At 42.7% G+C, this 21110-nt stretch overlaps 1 protein-coding gene across 1 annotated transcript; it reads right to left on the bottom strand.

Moving 5' to 3' along the window:
- Window positions 1-9705: 9705 nt before the first annotated feature.
- LOC310644860 (ly6/PLAUR domain-containing protein 3-like) lies at window positions 9706-20902 on the bottom strand (the record flags this gene model as incomplete). The annotated part of the gene is made up of 5 exons (XM_083370175.1): window positions 9706-10235; window positions 10939-11079; window positions 12173-12343; window positions 14325-14456; window positions 20830-20902. The coding sequence occupies 5 exons, from the start codon at window positions 20900-20902 to the stop codon at window positions 9706-9708; spliced, it is 1047 nt and encodes a 348-aa protein (XP_083226301.1).
- Between the last annotated feature and the right edge of the window lie 208 nt (window positions 20903-21110).

Raw genomic sequence — 21110 nt, 5'->3', positions numbered from 1 at the left:
TCACTAGATGGTAGAATTTCAGCATCTCTAATCCAACAACTCTATGAATTAGTGACAAAGAAACTTTTCCCAAGCTCAGGGGAAATCACCAGACATGGTCAAAAGGAGGAAGGAAGACCAGAGTCTTTCTTCTATATCTTCCATATCTACCCTACAGAAATATAGGGTACTTCTGAATTTCCCAGGTGGTCAAAGAAAGGAACTGCTGACGGTGCAAGCAGATGGTTTTGGAAAATGGCAGCTTCTCCAAAGTCAGAAATTTCAAGCCAAAGATTGGATGGTTATTGTGTACTGGGTTTCTTGCAAGTAGGAGACGAGGCGAGAGAGTTCAGGCAGGAACGTTGCTTTATTGAATAACAGGAACTGAACTGGTAACCAAGGCTTCTACACAGCTACTTGTGCTGTTGGCCACTAGGTGGCAGCCAATAGGTTTGAAGGAACCTATTGCCGCCCTAGAGCCAACCAATGGTCGTCCTGGAGACTGCATGTCTAGGCAGCCTGCAACTGTTACACAGACTCCCGGATTAAGCAATCTCAAGCAGCATTCAAAACCACAGGGAACAGTTCAAGTAAAACAGGCCCAATACATTACAATGGTCATCAGGAATTCTCGAGCAGCAGATGACTTCAATTGTAGGTTGAGTGTCCAGCTGCAGCATCCAATGCTTCTAAACATTTCTATGATATTTATCTATCACATTTGTATCTATCTAACTGTCACATATTTATCTGTCACATTTATATGGCTGCCCATCTCACACAAAGCGTTTCTGGGCTCCATATAACAATAAATTATATATATATAGCTCAAAAAATATGTATGTATGTATGTATGTATGTATGTATGTATGTATGTATGTATCTGTGTGTGTGTGTAAATTATTCAGATTGCTAATAAAGAATTTGGGAGGCTGATATGGCCATTTCAAACTTATTTTGTTCTCATCAATCAGTCATACCCTTTATCTGAGATTCGAACCTGGGCTAATTATATATTAGGGAGTTGTTTTAACTTGGGCTAGGCTGAAACAGAAAAGAAGATTTAACTAGCAAGGTATTCAAAAAGACTTGACAAATACTTAAAACATATATATATATATATACATACACATACACACACTTCGTAAGGTCTTGAGGGCTTTCTGGAATATTAACAGGGATGGAGCTCACCTCACTTTAGGGAGGAGAATGTTCCATAAGATGGGCACCACAGCTGAAAAGACCCAACCCCGGGACCCCCAAATGTCCCCTCTAACAAACAGGACCTGCAACTCAGATCTGATGAGATGTTAGGCCAATGTCAGATGTTTGACGTAAGGTTAGACAAATGTTTCCATAGTTTCAGGCTGTGCTCTTACATTTGGGTACTTTCATTCTAGACCTTCCATCCTTTTTTTCCCAAAACAAAACAAAAAAAGGAGGGGTGGTGAACTCAGGTAGGGAAAGGTAAGCAATACTTTAATTGACTTCGGAATTACGAGCTCTTCGACAAAATCACTTCCAGTGAAGCTACTTGAACTCCTTGTGAAGATAAATCCCCCATATCTTTGCGTACATGGCACAACGGGTTGGTGCCACCACGCTGTAGCTGTCCGACAAGCGCACCAATTTTAGAAAGTGTACACTGAGCTCTAAACAAGCAGCCTTCCAATCCAGGTCAGCTGCTAAAATCAGCCAACCAAATCACACTGGCATACAACCTGGCTGGTTGTCATAATCATATACATTGTAACGCAAAACCACAAGACCACACACCTGCATTCTTGAGTGGCTGTAAGACTCTTAAGATTAGTAAAACATGACAAGAGGTGACTGAGCAGAGCTCATCTCTCAAGAGCGGGCTGTCATCTGGTTTTGACAGCCTAACACATCCAGAAACAATATAGACAAGGACGAGACTATTGTTGTTCTGGAATTAGCACAGTCCCCCAGAGGGTGTGGTGCCCTGGGCTAGGCCCTTGAAATTACCTCTTTTAGGGTGCAGGAATCACGTCTTCTGTATTTCTCTGGGCTCCCTTGACAAGAAAATGCAGATTTCTTGGCTGCGGCTTAATCTCTCCGCCTGGCTGTGATTTTGGACCTCATCCAAAGTCAAGATTAACTTCTGCTGAAAAGGGGAACTTGAGGAAAGTCTCTTCCTGCTAGATGCGATCATGCAGAATCCCTTCACTGTCGAAGATTTGCCTGCTGTCCAGAACGATTGCAGCTATGCGAAGCTGTGAAAGAGAATGGGCATCGTTGAAACGGCAAATAAACCAAGAACGCTCCTAAAAATAATTCCCGAGCACCAAGAGATTAAGCGTTGAGAAATGTTGTCAGATGGAAGTCTTCAAGAGGAGTTCCTTTGAATAAGAGAGGGCTGCTCCTGTGGCGGCTTAAATTGCATTCCCTCAGCATACGTCATGTGTGCGGATCAAGCAGGGATGGATAGGGTGTGAAAATCCACTCTACAGCAGCCGGGGGGGAAAAAAAGTAAAGCCTCTGCTCAAGTATCTTTGTCGGGTTCCTACTGGTTTATTTCTGAGGAACAACGTGGTTTACCAAAATCCCATGATTCAACAGAGCCCTTTAACAAATTCTGTGGTACACTTTCCATAACAAGGGTGTCACAACCTCTGGCAAACATCACAGAGCACACCCCTTGCCCTATCTTGGAAGCTTCAGGAAAGGTTGGAGGTTGTCTCACGGGGCCAAACATTTCAAGGCTTGCTGAGTCTTCAGACTCTGTCACCTCCTCTGAAAAAAGAATCACATGGGAAGTCCTTGCAATCTGATGATGTGGCTTGGAACTGGGAATGGCTGATGTGGCTCAGGCCTGCCCTTCAGCCCTCTAAACTTGTTGCACCTTGTTGCTGGAGATTCAACGTGAGAACATGGGTTGGGTGACCAAGTTCTCCTGATCAAGCAACTTATTGGTGGGGTTCGCACATACAGTTGTGCCTCAGTTTATTTGACCGTTGGGGTTGGAGGGATGTGCTTTAGGTCCAGATGTTCCTGATCCTAGCTGTTGTGATTCAGTGTCAGCCTGGGCTCCCAGCAGCTGATGAATCTGAGGAGGAGGTGGAGGGATTTGGAGAGCCTTTGGTGTCGGAGGGAGGCTCTGATGCTCTGCAGGACTCTCAGCCTGGCCCCTCCAATCGTGTTCCTCATGAGGCTCAGATGTGTGAGGAGGAGGTGTCAGACTCAGAGGAGTCACAGCTGAATCTGTTCAGAGATGCTAGAAGCAGAAGGCAATCCAGCAGAGCAGAGCAGAGAAAATCTATGAGGCAACTCAGCGAAAGGAGGAGAAGGCATTGAGAAGCCACGCCTTGGGAATGAAAATAAAAGGGGAAGGTGTGGGCGGGGCTGATTGCTGAAGGCAACCGTTCGGAGACATTCAAAGAGAATCCTGGTCTGTTCTTGCTAATCTGTTTGACTCTTCTTTGTTAACTCGTTTGATGTTTTGAATCATTTATTGAAGGAAATATTTCTGTTGCCTTTTTGTTTGAACTGTAAATAAATTTGGGTTGGGTTTTTCCAGCCTATTGATTGTTTAAAGGAAGAAGGGGTTGTCGCTGACACACAAACAGGGCCAGTTGTAGGCTGGAATAGAACACTAGCTCCTTGGATTTAGATCAGTCTCTCTGCATCTCGGCTCCATCTTCCTAGGGGGATTGTTGCCCTTGGGGAAGATGGAGGGAACACATTGTACCTGCCTTGACACCCTGAGGAAAATAGATTTCTATCCCATTAGATACAAAGACATACCTTTGAAATTGAAAGTTTCATCATTCATGCAAAGTTACGTTATTTTTTTGAACAATTACGGAAACTATGCTGAATTTCCAGTGGCGTTTGGAATTGGCAAACACTGTTTGCAAAGTGGCAGTGAAGTTGGACTCAGACATGGACTATGGAACCTACAATTCAATTAAGTTCTTTACGCTCAATTACCAGTTCAGAAATTGTGTTTGCAAAGTATCTTAAGCTGCATGGTTGTGATGTGTAGCGTAGCTGAGGTGGAGAATTTTGAGAAGGCCATTTAAGCATTGCTCCAGTTGTTTCTGAAATGATCCCAGATGTTTCTCATTTTAAATGGTGCCAAAAAAAAGAATAATGAAGGAGTTAGCTAATGAGAAAAATGGTCCCAGTGTGATACTGCCAGCCTGTGTATTTGTCATGTGCTCCTTTATAGTTGGAATGTCATTTTGTCAAGGATGAAACTTTGGCAGTTACACGCCTCTGTATTTCAACTTGCCTTTAGAGTAAGGAGGGCAGGTGTTACTTTCAAGTGGATTAGATGGAGAAATGAAACTTCTAAGTTTCCACTGAAGACTGTGAGAGCCTGAAACCTTTTCAAGGACACCATAAGAGGTGTGGATTGAAGCAGATACTTCCCATAACAAAGTGAACTTGTTTATATGGACTACGTAAGACACTGGGGGTTTGGCTGGGGAAATTATTGTTTAAGTCTGTGAATTGGTGTTGGAACCTCAGAGTTAGTTTTGCTTTGACATTACCATGCAATGTATTCAATAAACAGTAAAATTTTGGAGGTGGAATGAACCTACAGTTTTATTTGGATTCTTGAGCTGGAAGCTGACACATTCCTTAACAGGTCTGCTTTTGAGCCAGGATCAGGAACTTGCATGAAGTTAAATTCTTTATTCAAGAGCAATGGCAGCCACAGGGACCCTCTCCTTCTGGTACATTATAGAGAGTCTTTAAACTGTGATCACAATTAGGACTGGATGAGGTTGTTAAATTAGTCCTCATGTGACCTGGCCCAACTTTATGACCTTTTAACCCCAATTGTTAAGTGAACCACTGTCATCATTAAGCAAATTAAATGGTCATTAAGTAACTCATAAGGGACGCAATGGCTCAGTGGGTTAGGATGCTGAGCTTGTCGATCAGTAGGTCGGCAGTTTGGCGGGTCGAATCCCAAGTGCCGCGTAACAGAGTGAGCGCCTGTTACTCATCCCATCTTCTGCCAACCTAGCAGTTTGAAAGCACGTAAAAATGAAAGTAGAAAATAGGGACCACTACGGTGGGAAGGTAACAGCGTTCTGTGTGCCTTTGGCGTCTAGTCATGCCGGCCACATGACCACGGAGACGTCCTTGGACAAGCGCTGGCACTTTGGCTTTGAAACAGAGATGAGCACCGGCCCCTAGAGTCAGAAACGACTAGCACACATGTGCGGGGGAAACTTTACCTTTACCTTTTAAGTAACTCATATAGTTATTAAGTGAATATGGCTTCCCCAGTTGACTTTCCTTGTAGGAAGCCAGCTGGAAAAGTCACAAATCATGATCACATGACTGCAGGAGGCTGCAACTGTTGTACATGCGACTTGATTGCCAAGTGTCTGAATTGTGATCATATGACCATGGGAAGGTGTGATAGTCGTAACTTCAAGGATGGGTTGTAAGTAACTTTTTCCAAGGGTCTTGCAACTTTGAACTGTCATAGCTGCCTGTGGAATTCTGGGAGCTGGAGTCCACACATCTTGAAGTTGCCCAGATTGAAGAGCACTAGTCTAGACCAGTGTTTCTCAACCTTGGCTACTTGAAGAACTATGAACTTCAACTCCCAGAATTCGTCTATCACCCCTGCTGGCTGGGGAATTCTGGGAGTTGAAGTCCAAGCATCTTCAAGCTGCCAGGGTGAAGAAATACTGATCAAGACAAATCTCAGCAAGAGCTGTTCCCTATGTTGTTTAGGATTTTTGTGTTAGTGAAAGTAGGAGCTTGTCTATGTGTCTGGACAATATCAGTTAAGAAAGTTCGTTCTTAAATAGTGGTCAAGAGTTTTCCTTTAGGAAAACTAAGGGAAATTTCTACTGAAAAATTAATAGAGAATTTCTTTTCTACTCATCTGGGGAGAAATAACATTTAAAGTTTTAACTTTCTTCCCTTGACACTGAGAACCAAACCACCCACACTGTTAACTGGATCTAATTTATGTCCAATGTATCTTACTATTTATTTTTATAATAGGGGCAGCCAATCCAGCTCTGTCTGTTGGGTGCAGGTCAAGTGGATGGGAAAACGAAGATTTTAACTCTTTCTTTCATGGAAATAACTCTGATAGGTTCTTTAACTAAGCAAGGAAGAGAGAAGAAAGACACACAACTGAAGAACTGCATGTGGTGGTGGTACACAGAGAATGATTAATAGGAATCTCCCACACATAGCCCTATATATAGACAAACAGCTGGCTTAACAATGTTGTGTAATGCTTCTTTTGTGCAAAAGGGTATTCTGTATGCTCTTTCTCTCGCCTCCGTTCTTCTTTCCTTCCTCTTCTACAATTCCCTTTTCTCCACTGCAGGTCCTGGTCAACCTCAGACAAAACATGGTCTCATGTAAGAAAAACTGTAGTTATTCAACAAACTCTAGTTGTCCCTCCCCCATTTTATCATTTTACTGAGTTGGGCTCCAAGTTGGAGCAAGGCCAGTCTTTCAAAAGTAATTGATAGTTGAGGTGGCCATTAAGAAAACTCCAAAATTTGGAACCAGATTTTTATTTATATTTGCTAATCTTGGCTTGCTAAGCCAAAGAAAGCATTAAGAAAGCTGCTTTCGCCACCTAATAACAACGCTATATACGGTTAAATCTGATGTATCCAGAAATCCCTTGAAGAATTATGGACTATTTTCCCTTCTTCAGAAGGACCTCCCACCATCAAACTGTGGAGGAACAAGTTGAATTTTCACCTGAAAGAAACTTGTAGGCCAGTCCAAGAGTTGGTGATGCTGCAATTAGCAAAGCCAGAAATTCATTCATTAGTCTACTAAGACTTTGTCTTCTACCTTAGTGTTTCTCAACCTTGGCTACTTGAAGACTTCTGGATTTCAATTTCCAGATTTCCCCAGCTAGCCATGCTAGCTGGGAAATTCTGAGGATTGAAGTCTTCAAGTAGCCAAGGTTGAGAAACACTGTCCTAGCTCAACCTATTTGAGATTGTTTTTATTGGGTATCAGATTGGAAGGTATTATTTTGTATTTGAATAATCATTGATATGATATATATATGTATGTTTGGAATTTACCTATATGAGTTAAAGTTTGATAGTTTGAATAGTTTAGGATTGTTTGCGTAAGTTAGATCATGATTGTTTGTATTTTTATACCCTGTGTTTTGGTATTAGATTGGAAAGTATTATTTTGTATTTGTATAATTATTGATATGATATATATATATATGTTTGGAGTTTTCTTATATGAGTTAAAGTTCGGTAGTTTAAATAGTTTAGGATTGTTTGCGTAAGTTAGATTATGATTGTTTGTATTTTTATACCCTGTATTCTGCTCTGGGAAGTGGGGGGGGGAGGGGAAAGGGAGGGAGGGGTTGGGGAGGGTTGGGGAGGGGGAAGAGGGTGGGGGGAGGGGTTGGGAGGGTTTTTTTCTGTTTTTTTTGGTTTGTTAAAGATAAAATGTATTGTAAAACTTTTTAATAAAAAAAAAGAGAAACACTGTCCTAGCTCATCAAAGATTGATGGTTTTAGAAGGTAGGACCCCATTCCCTTTGATTTCCACTAGAGAACCTTCTAGAACACCAATGGACAGGACCCCCGATCTCTTCCTTCAAATCTCATATATTTCAATCTCAGATTTTTTCCCCTCCCTCCTTCCTTGCTTGTTTTCTTCTTCTGCAGAACACGTAATAGCAGGCAGGCCTCTCTCCTTATTTTGTCTCACAGCATGAAAATGGCAAATAACAATAATGGTGAGCAATACGAATCAACACGCCAACACATACACACACACATATCCTTGCAAATCTCCTAAGCAGGCATTTTGTTCAGCCAAGTTGCAATCTCTTTATTTGTTAGTATCTTTCCGAGTCCAGTTTTCCTTGAGTTTTGTTACTTTGGCAAGAGTCACACGTAAAACTATTTACAAACAGGAACAACATAAACCGAATGAATAATAACAGCAGCAGATGTGTTTAAACTTTGGGGATTTGATTTGTTCCTGCTTCAGAACAACAAGGGAAGAGGCTTCTGCTGAGATTTGGGAGCTGGGTTCATACAATGCGCCTCTTCACCCAAGAGAACTAAATACAATTTCTACGTTCACATAACATGCTACAAACAAATGAATAAATTGTACTACGTCTTATTACGATGACCTGGTTCATTAAAACACGCTGAGACGATGGCTGGAAAGACCACAGTAGGCTGACTCACAAACAACATTCATTGTAATTTAATCTACAGTGTTGTATGAACTCAGCCCAAGCTTCAATCTTTGTCTTATCTCTTGATTTGGTGTTCTATTGCTTTGATCTCAGTTTTTGCAGCAGATGTTTGCTAGTTGACTCCTGGTCCACTTCAGTGAAAAGGCAAAAGCTGAAAACCCTCTATCTCCCTTGCAAATGCTGAAAGCAAATATTTCTCGTGCGTTCAAATTATGGCAAGTACAATACTTAAAATACAAAACTGCCACTGGAAGGTTTTTGTTGTTCTATTTTACATGATCTGCCTTGTGAGGGTTACAATTTGATTAACTTTATTCATTCACCGAAGTCAGGATAGAACCCCTTGAAAAGGCAAAGAGCTACAGATGTTGATTTTCGACTTTCGTAGCTCCACTCCAGCATTTCAGAATTAAAATCCAAATTTCAAAGTGGGAACAGTCCACCTAACTCTACACTCTTCCTTGTATAAGCTCCCCAGGAAAATCCACCCACCCCGACCCCCAATCTCCTGAATCTCAGACACATTTTGACATTTATGGTTTCTAGAACACTTTGGTAGGGTTAAGTCATTAAGGCCCACGCAAAAAGCTGATTTGTTTGAGTTGGTTGGTTTCCTCGAGTCATTAAGTTACAGCTTAACTTACAATGCGTGCACCTTACTTCTGACCTCTGTCAAGTCAAAATTTATGCAGACCGGCCAAAACTCTGGAAGTCTGATTGGCACAAAACTATATTAGAAGAGGGGGGAGGGGCAGGAAAAGACCCCTTACGCAAAGGAATTTGACTTTGTTTTGGAAGAGCAAAACCAGGTTTTGCTGCCCGCAAACCTCAGATTTATCATGTACCGGAGCAGTTCTAGTGACTACCATGAAAATAAGGCATAGGTAGTTCTTGACTAAGATCACAACCGAGATTTGCTACTGCTAAGTAAGGTGGTTGTTAAGTCAGTCATGCCCTATTTTACAGCTATTTTTGCCATAGTTATTAGGTGAATCATGTAGTCATTAAGTAAAACTGACTTCTCTCATTGACTCGCTTGTCAGAAACTGTTGGGGAAGGCCACAAAGAGTGATCACGCTCTGGAATGCTCACCCATTGTCCATATAGTCCTGTAGCCAAGCGCCTCTGCTTTGACCCCATGACTGTGGGGAATGCTGTGACGGCCATAGGTGCGAGGAACAGTTAAAAGTCACTTCTTTCAGTGCCGTTGTAACTTTGACTGGGCGCTAAACTAATGGTTGTAAGTCAAGGACTACCTGTAGACAGACGTGCACTGCAGGAATTTCCAATACTCAAATAGGACATTAGGTCCAAAATGCTGGTTTCTCAAGAAGAAGCCTAGTACCGGCAGACAAATCAGAAGAACAGAATAATAGAGTTGGAAGGGATTTTGGAGGTCGTCTAGCCCAGCCCCCTGCTCAGGAATGGGAAAGATCGTACCAAGTTACATTGTACGTGATAGGCTTTGATCGAACGAGGAAGAAAGGGAAGAAGGATGAATGTCATTCCTTGATCAGCCTTCACAGACACAAGCCAAGGAGCATAAAAGTCACAAGGAGTGAGCCCTGCAGGCCTGCTACATCTCCCTTGGGTCCCTCAACTGGATGGCCGAGTCGTTCTTCAACCTTCACGGAAGGGACCACTTTCCTATTTTGAACCACGGTGTTCCTCTCGTCATCTTCGTGACTGTGGCCATGGCTGTGGCCATGGTCATGACTGTGGCCCTTCTGAGGGCTGCCCACGGATGGGCTCACAGCAAGAGAACGGGTGAGCTTGCTGGAAGTGGAAGCTCCTGCTACTGCTGTGGTTGCGTTGACCCGGATGTACGTCGAAGGGGTAGTGACGGTTGCATTACTGGTCTCTTGAGCAGGCAGGAAAGCCAGCCTTGGAATGGAGGTGGAGAAATGTGTCTTGTTGGAGAGATCAGCGTTGCAGAGATTCCCCGAACAACAGGAGCCCGAGAGAGTGATGGCAGGACTCCCTTTCCTCACCTTGGTACAATCGTCATCTTGAACACATCCTTTGATGGGTTTGGTCAGTGAAAAATTGCCTGGGAAAGATGAGAAGCAACATTAAAGGCAGGCATCAAGGGGGGAAAAGTTTTGGTCCCAGGTTTTCCACCCCCACCCCCATATCAAATCAAGTTAGGGCTTTCTAATTCAAGGACAACAAAGCCATTCTTTGCATTTATCTTTGTTAAAAAAACACACCAACCCCCCTCCCCCCAAGAATGTGAATAGTTGTCAAATCACATACTGCACATTCTTCCCATCCGCTCTGCAGCAATTTTGTAACTTGTTTTAAAAAAACAAGAAAGTTCAAGGGAAGGATGACAAGCTGACAGAAAAATATAAAGGCTGTTTTTAAAAAAACAAAAACAACACCAATTAAGTAGAACGTTTTTTTTTAAAAAAGCCACATAATTATAGTTTCAAAGTTTGCCATTCTCCGAACATGACTGAATCTTTTAATCTCTGCTTCTCTCCTTTTTGTGCTATATATTGGAGAGTGTGATTTTCGACACAATTAGAATTTTTTTTTTTATTTCAGCTGGGCTATGACGGTCTTCACCAACAGGACATTGATCCTTTACTCATCCCCTTAGCTCTATTAATCCATCTCTTCCCCCCCCCCCTACACACACTTTCCTAGGACAGGAAGAAATGCATCCTATTTATGGGCATGTAGTAGTTGCTCAAACCCCCAAGACAGCCAAATTATCCATGGCTTTTGATGACCTCCAGAAGTCTCACCTGCTTTCATAGTGACATTGCCATGGAAACAACCCCGGAAATTATCATAACACTTGACAATGGCAGAACTGTCCAGTGGGCAGTTGTCTCCAACACAGCTGTAGCATTCCACTCCGTTGGGAATCCGCGCACTCACGTTATCTGGAGATAGAGCCATTTTAAAAAAATAGCATTATCGAGGGTGAAAAAAAGAGATGAACTTTAAATTGCTTGAATTCTAGAAGAAGCACTCGAACCGGGTTGGGCCAGGCATATTTATACTTTTTCTTAAACCAGACTAGCGCCAGGATTAGCTGAAAGACATTTTGAAACTGGTGCTAAACCTAAACAGACTGTCTCAGTTAGTTGTTAATTCAACTGTACCCCACCTCTCCTTTCCCAGAAAGAGGGCTACAGGGATTTATGTAAAAGGGAATAATAAAGAAAACAAAACCATTAAAAGCGCATTGGCTAATTGTGCAAAAAAGCTCTTAGTGTTGGAACACAAAGGCATGGCCTGAAGAGACATCATAGCCTTTTTGTTCTAGGTAAACTGGCTTTTGTGTTTACTGTGTGTTTTACACAAAGAGTTGCAACCATTGTCTGTGGGCCTCAGGACAACAAAAGGCAAAAATTCCCTGAAGTTGAGCCCATTTCTATACAAACACATCAATGTAATTTGCTGCGGATATCTAGATTAGCGCTTCTCAACCTTGGCAATTTTAAGATATGTGGACTTCAACTCCCAGAATTCTCCAGCTGGAGAATGCTGGGAGTTGAAGTCCACACATCTTAAAGTTGCCAAGGTTGAGAAAAACTGATCTATATCTTGCTATTCTTTTCCTTCCTGTGTATTTTCCTTACAGTATTTCCTGTTATTGCTGTTATTGTTGTGTTGTTATCATTATCATATTTTTATTCTACCCTTTAATATATAACTTAAGGCAGTAAATATACCTAATACTTCTGTCTTCCATTTTCCCCACAATAGTTCACAGAGTTAACAAAGTCACCCAGCCAGCTTTCATGCCTAAGAGTGACCTAGAATTTATTTTATTTGCAATTTATTTAATTTACAAGCTAGAGATTTCTCGGGAATGAACCCATGGTGAAACTCAGTAATTTATATTTGGAAAGTCCCAGTTTATTAAGGTTTGGGGAAAATATTCCAATATTCTCCAGGCACATAGCTGTGGATGGATCAGGCTAACAATCTTCCAAAGAGAGGCATCATTCTTATGGTGCTGGGTTTTACCCATTGGTTGCAGCTGCAGTGCTTTGATGTCCAGTTTAATGTTGCAGTGGCTTGTGTTGCACTGGTGCAGCTGAGAGAAGGCCAGGATGCCGTTCACCTCCACCGCCTTGTCATTGGTTCCTGGCATGCCCAATCCACAGCCCTTTTCACCAACGGAGAACTTCCCATGACCTGAAAGAGCGAAGAGGAAGACAACATGGCTTAGAACAGGACTCTCCAAAGATGGCACCTTTGAGATTTGTGGACTTCCACGTTCAGAATTCCTCAGCCAGCATGGCTGGCTGAAGATTTCTGGAAGTTGAAGTCCACAAGTCTTAAAGGTGCCAATTTTGGAGACCCCTGGCCTAAAGAAATACAAAAAAAAAAGGTAAATTGTACTCTAGTTGCTATTGTTGGGAAATTGTCTTCAGATAGTCCTTGACTTACAACCATTCATTCAGCAACCATTCGAATTACAACCGTACTGAAAAAATGTGACTTATGACAGATCATAATACTTACAACTATTGCAGCGTCCCTACGTCATGTGATCCAAACTCAGGCGCTTGGCAACTAACTTGTATTTACAACAGTTGCACAATCTTGAGGTTACGTGATCACCATTTGCGATTGTTCAGTGGTGGGAGTAAAATACACAAACAACCAGTTCTCTTATTGGATGCAGACCTGAGCCTCCGAGGCTTAGAACGGACTTCCGGAAGTGGCATCCATGCACTTCCGGTCAGTCGTTCTAGGCCTGTGGGAGGCCTCTTCTAGGCCTCCGAGGCCTAGAACAGGCTTCTGGAAGCAGTGTGAATTCCACCAGTTCTTCGAACTCAGCAAAATTTAGCTACCAGGTCTGCCGAACTGGTGCGAACCGGCTGAATCCCACCACTGCGACCGTTCCCAACTGGCTTCCAGCAAAGTCAATAGGGGAAGCAGGATTTGCTTAACCATCTGATTCATTAAGCCCTTAACAACCATGGCCCAAAAGGCCATATAGATCACACCTGCCTTGCTTAGCAATGGAAATTCTAGGTCCCAATTGTGGTTGTAATTCAAGGACTATCTGAATTAGGTTAGGTCGTGTTAACCTGCAACAGAGCTGGATGTCCTCATCATTTGTGCAGGACTTAAGACTCATAGCAACTGGTATATTCATCCTCTCTGAATAAGCCATTGCAACATCCTGTAACAGCGTGTTCCACTTTCGAATGTTATGGTGCAAAGTGAAATTAAAGTGATGATTGGCCCCAAGAAAGGAGAAGATTTGATTTTGGGTGTGACCACAGTGGCAAGACTTATATTTGCACAATATTGGAAAAATGAAAAAATACTGTCAGAGGAAGAACTAGTTAAAAAAAATACTAGACTGTGTAAAAATGGGCAGACTTACTTTGAGATTGAAAGAAAAAGAAAAAAACAGAATATTTTCAAACCTGGGACTTATTTTACCAATGGCTGGTGAAACGAAGTGGGGATTAAGAATTTAATTTGTATTAGTGAATGATGAACTCAGACATCATGTTTGTTGAATAAGCACTGTTGAATTGTATTAAAAAATTAATAAAAAAAGAAAGGAGAGGAAAATGTTTGAGACAGTGATTGGAGGGGGGACAAAAGAAGAAAGTGATAGAAGTCTTTGATCTCCTGTTTCTATTATGAAGGATTCATCTCTTCCTGGATTACAGGCAGAATTAGCAATCACAGCATCCTATGAGTCAAGGGCTCACCAATTGAATGGGACTGCAAGGGCTCCAGGTGTATAATTGTGTAACTCCTCTGAGCATGCATGGCTTGCAAAAAAAAATGATTAGTGCTGTACAGGTAATCCTCGACTTGACAATGACACAATTGACCCCAGAACTTCTGGTGCTAAGCAAAGACAGTTGTTAAGTGAATTTTTCCCCATCTTACAATCTTTCTTGCCATGGTTGTTAAGTGAATCACCGCAGTTGTTAAATTAGTAGCCCGGTTGTTAAGTGAAACTGGCTTCCCCATGGACTTTGCTTGTCAGAAGGTCCCAAAAGGTGATCACATGACCCCCCCGGGAGACTGCGACCATCATAAATAGTAATCAGTTGAACTTGTAGAATTAAAGAAGGAATTCAAAACTCAACCCTGTGGTGACACATCCCCTTTGCAGCTAGAAAAAGCATTTGTGGCTACTCACTCCATTCCACAGCAGCCACGGTTTCCACACAGACGTGGGCATTGCTTGGGCAGGTCAGCTTTTTCAAGTGCTGTTGACTGCAACCGCCATCACCCAGGTCCACACAGCTGTGGCACTCCAGAGCCAAGGCACCTGTATCCAAAAATGAGAAAAACCCAATTAAAAGAGTGCAGATATACTTTTGTCAACAATATCAACAACCTAAGATATGCAGATGATACCACTCTAATGGCAGAAAGTGAAGAAGAACTAAAGAGCCTCTTGTTGCAGGTGAAGAAGGAGAGTGCAAAAGTTGGCTTGAAAATTAACATTAAGAAAACCAAGATCATGGCATCCGGCCCTCTCAATTCCTGGCAAATAGATGGGAAAGAAATGGAGGTAGTGACAGATTTTATTTTCCTGGGCTCCAAGATCACTGTAGCCAAGAAATTAAAAGACGCTTGCTCCTGGGGAGGAAAGCCATGGCAAATCTAGACAGCACACTAAAAAGAAGAGACATCACCCTATCAACAAAAGTGCGTATAGTCAAGGCTGTGGTCTTCCCAGTTGCAATGTATGGCAGTGAAAGCTGGACCATAAGAAAGGCTGAGCGCCAAAGAATTAAGGCCTTTGAACTATGGTTGGACTGCAAGGTGATCAAACCAGTCAGTCCTAGAGGAGATCAACCCTGACTGTTCTTTAGAAGGCCAGATCCTGAAGCTAAAACTCAAATACTTTGGCCACCTAATGAGAAGGAAGGACTCACTGGAGAAGAGCCTAATGCTGGGAAAGATTGAGGGCAAGAGAAGAAGGGGACGACAGAGAATGAGGTGGCTGGATGGAGTCACTGAAGTAGTAGGCGTGAGCTTAAATGGACTCCAGAAGATGGTAGAGGACAGGAAGGCCTGGAGGAACGTTGTCCATAGGGTTGCGATGGGTCGGATATGACTTCGCAGCTAACAACAACAATACTTTTGTAGACCAGAGGTGTCCAACCTTGGCAACTTTAAGACTTGTAGACTTCAACTCCCAGAACTCCCCAGCCAGCATGGAGTTGGAGTCCACCAATTCTAAATTTGCCAAGGTTGGACACCCCTGGCATGGACTTTCACAGGAATCTGAGATGAACTTTGGGGCTTGAAGGACCACAGTCAAATTTTCTTTCATTCTGATGGCCATTCTTCTCCTCACAACCTCATTAAAAAAGAGACAGTTACTTCCAGAAATTGGGGGATACTCCAACCCTGGGGGCTTTTAAGAAGAGACTTGACAATGATTTGTCTGAAATGGTCTAGGGTTTCCTGCTTGAGCAGAGGGTTGGACTAGAAGACCTCCGAAGTCCCTTCCAACTCTGTTATTCTGTTTTCACTAGGACTCCTGAATAGCTCCGAGATTGAAGTGATAAGCAAGGAAAAGGCCATCTGTGGTCTGATCGCAAGATCCCATCCGAATTAATCATCTAAAGGAAGCAGAGGAATGCTTTCAGTGACCCATCAATCTGGCTATAGGCGAATCACACTGCAAAAGTGGAATTTTAACGTGGTTCCTAAAGAAAACTCAGGGCTCCATTTCATTCACTGTCTAATTTGCACAATGAATTTGCAAGTTGCCAGGTCCCCGATGTTAGCATCTAAACATACATTTTGGACATTAGTAATTTGAGAGTATAGGAACGTGGTGGCTCAGTGGGTTAGGACCCTGAGCTTGTCGATCATAAGGTCGGCAGTTTGGCGGGTCGAATCCCGAGTGCCACGTAACAGAGTGAGCTCGTCCCAGCTTCTGCCAACCTAGCAGTTCAAAAGCACGTAAAAATGCAAGTAGAAAAATAGGGACCAGTACGGTGGGAAGGGAACAGCGTTCTGTGCACCTTTGGCGTCTAGTCATGCCAGCCACATGACCACGGAGACATCCTCAGACAAGTGCTGGCTCTTCGGCTTTGAAACGGAGATGAGCACCGGCCCCTAGAGTTGGAAACGACTAGCACGCATGTGTGGGGGAACCTTTACCTTTACCTAATTTGAGAGTAGATGTTTGACCCACCAAGGACTCTCCCTGTGTTTTCTTTTTTCCTCCTGGGCATCTCCTGAATCCAACTTGGAAAATAGTAATCTATTTCCCGTCTCTCCCCCCACACTTGATGGCTCATCTTGTTTTAAATGCTTTGGGCATTTCTTCCCAGCCAACTCCACCTGCTCGTACTTCTTCACCTTAATCTGCAGATCTCTGCTTTTTCATTATAGCCTCTTCCACCCTGTTTTTATTCCTGTGTATCCTTCTCAGCTCTTTCATTCTCCACTCCTGTTCATCCACGCTGGGTGATTTCACTAATCCTGATGACCCCACCCAAGGTGAGACTCATACGAATGTTTCCACCTGTGAGAGCACATTGGGAACACCGCATCGTGTGTGTCCAACTGCTCTCCCAGTTTGCTTGCTGTAGCTGCTTCTCCAGAAACTAAGAACATTTTAAACAGTGTAGAGTAGCCGTCATTAATGCAGCAATTTGCACATGGATCAATTCATGTCATCCAAATTGAAGCTAAGCCAGGAGACTTCCATGCACACTTTTCCCCACTCCCTAGCTTTTTTGAAAGACGCACTGGATGACAATCCACAGATCCCAACATGCCAAACCCAGGCACAAAACCCGCTCTCCTACCCCAGTGCTAAAAGCTTAAAAACCCTCCCCACTCCACCCTTTCACACAAAGGGAAAAACGTTCTACCTTTAGGCAAGAAAAATCAAATGCACAGCTATAGTATAGGTGGCATGTGGCTCAAGAGGAACAACTGAGAGAGGGGTCCTAGTGGACAATCACTTAAATATGAGCCAGCTGTGAGCTGCACCTGCCAAGAAGGCCAACACAGTCCTAGGCTGCATTAACAGAGGGATAGAATCAAGATCACGGGAAGTGTTAGTACCACTTCATAATGCCTTGTAAGGCCACACTTGGAATATTGTATCCAGTTTTGGTTGCCACGATGTAAAAAAGATGGCAAGACTTTAGAAAAAGGGTGCAGGGAAGAGCAACAAAGATGATTAGGGGACAGGAGGCTAAAACATACAAAGAATGGTTGCTGGAGTTGGGTATGTCTATTTAATGAAGAGAAGGACTCGGGGTGACACGATAGCAGTGATCCAATATCTCAGGGGCTGCCCCAAAGAAGAGGCAGTCAAGCTGTTCTCCAAAGCACCTGAAGGTAAGTAAGACAAGAAGCATTGGGTGGAAACTAATTAAGGAGAAAAGCAACCTAGAACTAAGGAGAAATTTCCTGAGAGTGAGAACAATTAACCGGTGGAAAGGCTTGCCTTCAGAAGCTGTGGGAGCTCCATCAGTGGAGGCTTTTGAGAAGAGATTGGACAACCGTTTGTCCAGAATAGAATAAGTTTCACTGATTGAGCAGAGGGTTCGTCTAGAAGACCTCCAAGGTCCCTTCCAACTCTGATATTCTGCTTGCCCTTTGCACCCTTGTCTTTACTCATGTTATATTTGTCTGCTCAAATGCAAATAAACAAACGAGCTAATAAGAGGACGGAACCACCAAACTGCCTCTCTCCTTGAAAGACCTGCTAGGATATCTGGAGGCTGATGGGCAGGGTGAAGCTCGAGCTCTTACCAATGAGGAAACAGGTCACCCACAAGCTTCCCACAGCTGCAGCTCTTCAAAGAAAGACCAGGTTTTCTGCGGTTTTCAATAAGCCACAAACATAACTGGAAATAACTGAATCTAGCCATCAAATCGGAAGAGTGCTGTGAGATCACCCAGGTGCAAAGCTCATTCTGGAAGGATGGAAGTCTAGATATGGATGCCTCTCGCCAGAAGTAGTTCTGGACAGTAAACTGAATTGAGATAACTCTAAAGCGGGTTATTGAAATGATTTTCCCAGTTGAGCTTTAAGTCAGGCTATTGCATAACTCTGTTCAGTCTGGGATTCTTGTGGCTGGCATAATGATTCCTTGCTGACAAAGCTACCTGTGTGGTATAATCCTAAAGAACTGGCTATCCCTGGAAAACAAAGTCTTGAGAAGGAGGACTTAGAATGGAAAGGAACCATTGAGTCTGGTAGAGTCAAACATCCTATGGAAGAGAGGTCCATCCAGTCCCACGTTTGAGGCAGGTTATGAGTCTGATTGCACCAATCGCATGCCAGGTTTGGAATCCCCTTCTATTCAGCACTCCTATTTTCTTGTTTTGAAGTTATCTTGATCGTATTTCTAACCGCTCTTTCTAGTTTTATAGAAACAATGGTTACACGTCCCTAAACAAGATTTCTTCTATCCTTTCCCCCCATTTTATAAAATATTGCAAAGGCAGATACACAGCAAACTTATGCTGAATAGCCAGCTGTAGGTTTGGCCATGTGGGATGTGGTGGACATTAGGGTTTCTAAAGAGGCCTACTGGAGAAGAGGCAAACACTTAAACCATGGTTTGTTTTGTTCTTTGAATTATGGTTATCTTTCCTTTTAGCCTTTGGGGGTTGATTGTGGAATAGAAGATGGGCTTATAAAACCATATTTTTTCCTCAGATGGTAAGGCATTGCCTGTTGATCTGAGCCTGCCTGTCTTGGCATGAGTCAGAAGTCACAACGGCATCACAACGGCCCAAATTATGTCAACTCCAAAATTCTTGTCATTTGTAGAATGACCTCACGACATTTGTGATGTCATCCCCCTCTTGCCTTTGAGGAAATGGTTGGTTCTATCAGCTATTTATGAGGTGAAGAGAATAGAGGCCAAGATCCTGTTTTCCCAGATCTTCAGTAAGGTTCAGAGATTTGTGGTAAAATCTTCTTCAGCCTCACAGACCCATGGGTGACCATTTCATGATATGTGTACCTAAATAAATGATCATTTGCTCAATGAGATTCATAGTCATCACATCTCTCAGTCTTCCAATAGCTGAGGGTATGAGGATAATGAGGAACCAGTATGCCTTTAGGATTTTCCTAACTTGTATTGGGAAGGGACCAAAACCAGGTTGCCATATTGTGTCCTCGGTCAAACAGAGTGGGGGTTTCCCAACCTCAAGAGCTTTAAGATGGGTGGACTTCAACTCCCAGGGTTCCCCAGCCAGAATGGCTGGTTGGGGAATTCTGGGAGTTGAAGTTCATGCATCTTAAAGCTGCTGAGGTTGAGGAACTCTGAAATGGAGTTACAGCTGTTGTTTTTCATCCTCCCTTTAAACAATTCAGACAAGTACACAATGGAACTGCCAGAGCCTGTCGTCTAAGCAATGCTGAGAAATATATGAAGCGGATAAATGAAGCCATGCCATACGCCATAGGACAAAATTCACCACGGAGTTGAATAGTACAACTGTTCTCACAATTTATCGGCCTGGCTTTTTCAGCTGTGCATCTCAGCTCACAAACAGGCAATGGCCTCTATTATAGGGGAAAAAAGACAGATAGAAAAAAAGAAGGGAAACTTTCTTTTGAAGGAAAGTTGTGATTATGAAGGCCTGAATCAATTATTTGGAAAACAAGTACCTAACCTTTGAAAAAGTAAAAGAATGTCTTGTGTCGTTCAATCAATTGATAGGAAGGCAGATGAGATAGATAGATAGATAGATAGATAGATAGATAGATAGATAGATAGATAGATAGATAGATAGAACGATAGAAAGATAGAAAGATAGAAAGATGATAGATAGAAAGAAAAATGATAGATGATAGATAGATAGATAGATAGATAGATAGATAGATAGATAGATAGATAGATAGATAGATAGATAGATAGATAGATGGATGGACGGACAGACAGATAGATAGATAGATATAGACACAGACAGACGAACAAATGTAGAGATGAGACTGAGATAGAAACATAAATAGGTAGATAGATGATAGAGATAGATGATAGAGATAGATAGACAGACAGACAGACAAATTTGCCGCAAGATCTATCTTAGAGAAAGGACATACAGTAATCTAAGATAATTTATTTATTTATTCAATTTATATGGCCACCCATTCAAACAATAACCCTGGGTGGCGGCGAACAATCATATTAATTAAAACCAATTAAAAAAACCAGCACAATAAGGTAAATGTATAATGCAGCGGGCACAAATGTGCAACAGATGGCCTAAAAATATATTGCTTTGATCTTGGGAGCAACCATTTTGGAACCTCCACGCCTTTATGCCAAGCAAATGCACCAGTTCTTTATTTGAACCTGGTATGGTTAACGCCCTGAAAAATCTTTCATGTAAGGGTTTGTTTCGCTAGAATTTAGGTTTATTACAAACAGGCATAGCAATGAGCCAAAGTGGGTAAGTCTGGGTCTCTCATTTCATACCCCCCGATCTGGCTTTCCTTGTGCCAGAATTTCAATGGCTATATAGAGACGCAAAATTACCATTCCTGAAAGCTGAACCCAGGGAGCTCAGAGGATCTAATCACCCTGAACCTTTTCACCCAAACTTATTCCAGAGGCTACCCCTGGCTTCCAAGCATTCCTAGCTCTAACATGGCTTATCCTGAAGCTCTAGCAGTTGCCTTACGATCTTCCATCTCCTACCTTTCATGAAAAACGTCAAGGCCACCAGAAGGACAGATGGGCTTATCCGGAGCTGGAGGTAGGCATCCATCATAACCTCGACTAAGTCCCAACCTTGCCTCGGTTCTCTCCCTTTGCCGGTCTTGAGAACCTGCTTCTGCCAAGTCCTTAAGAGATAAAGCTTGCTTAAACATTAAATATAAGTTGACGACTCTGGCAGGGCGTTCTTTCTCGTCCCCCCAGCCACGCCTCCTTAGACTTGGCTGTTCAGCAGCTTCTTGCTTAGCCTGGAGGGCTTTTTT

The sequence above is a fragment of the Vipera ursinii genome (assembly GCF_947247035.1).
Source record: "Vipera ursinii genome assembly, chromosome: 9".
NCBI classification, from domain to species: Eukaryota; Metazoa; Chordata; class Lepidosauria; order Squamata; family Viperidae; genus Vipera; species Vipera ursinii.
Note: the sequence above shows the minus strand (reverse complement) of the source record. Positions and strands in the feature narration are given on the sequence as shown.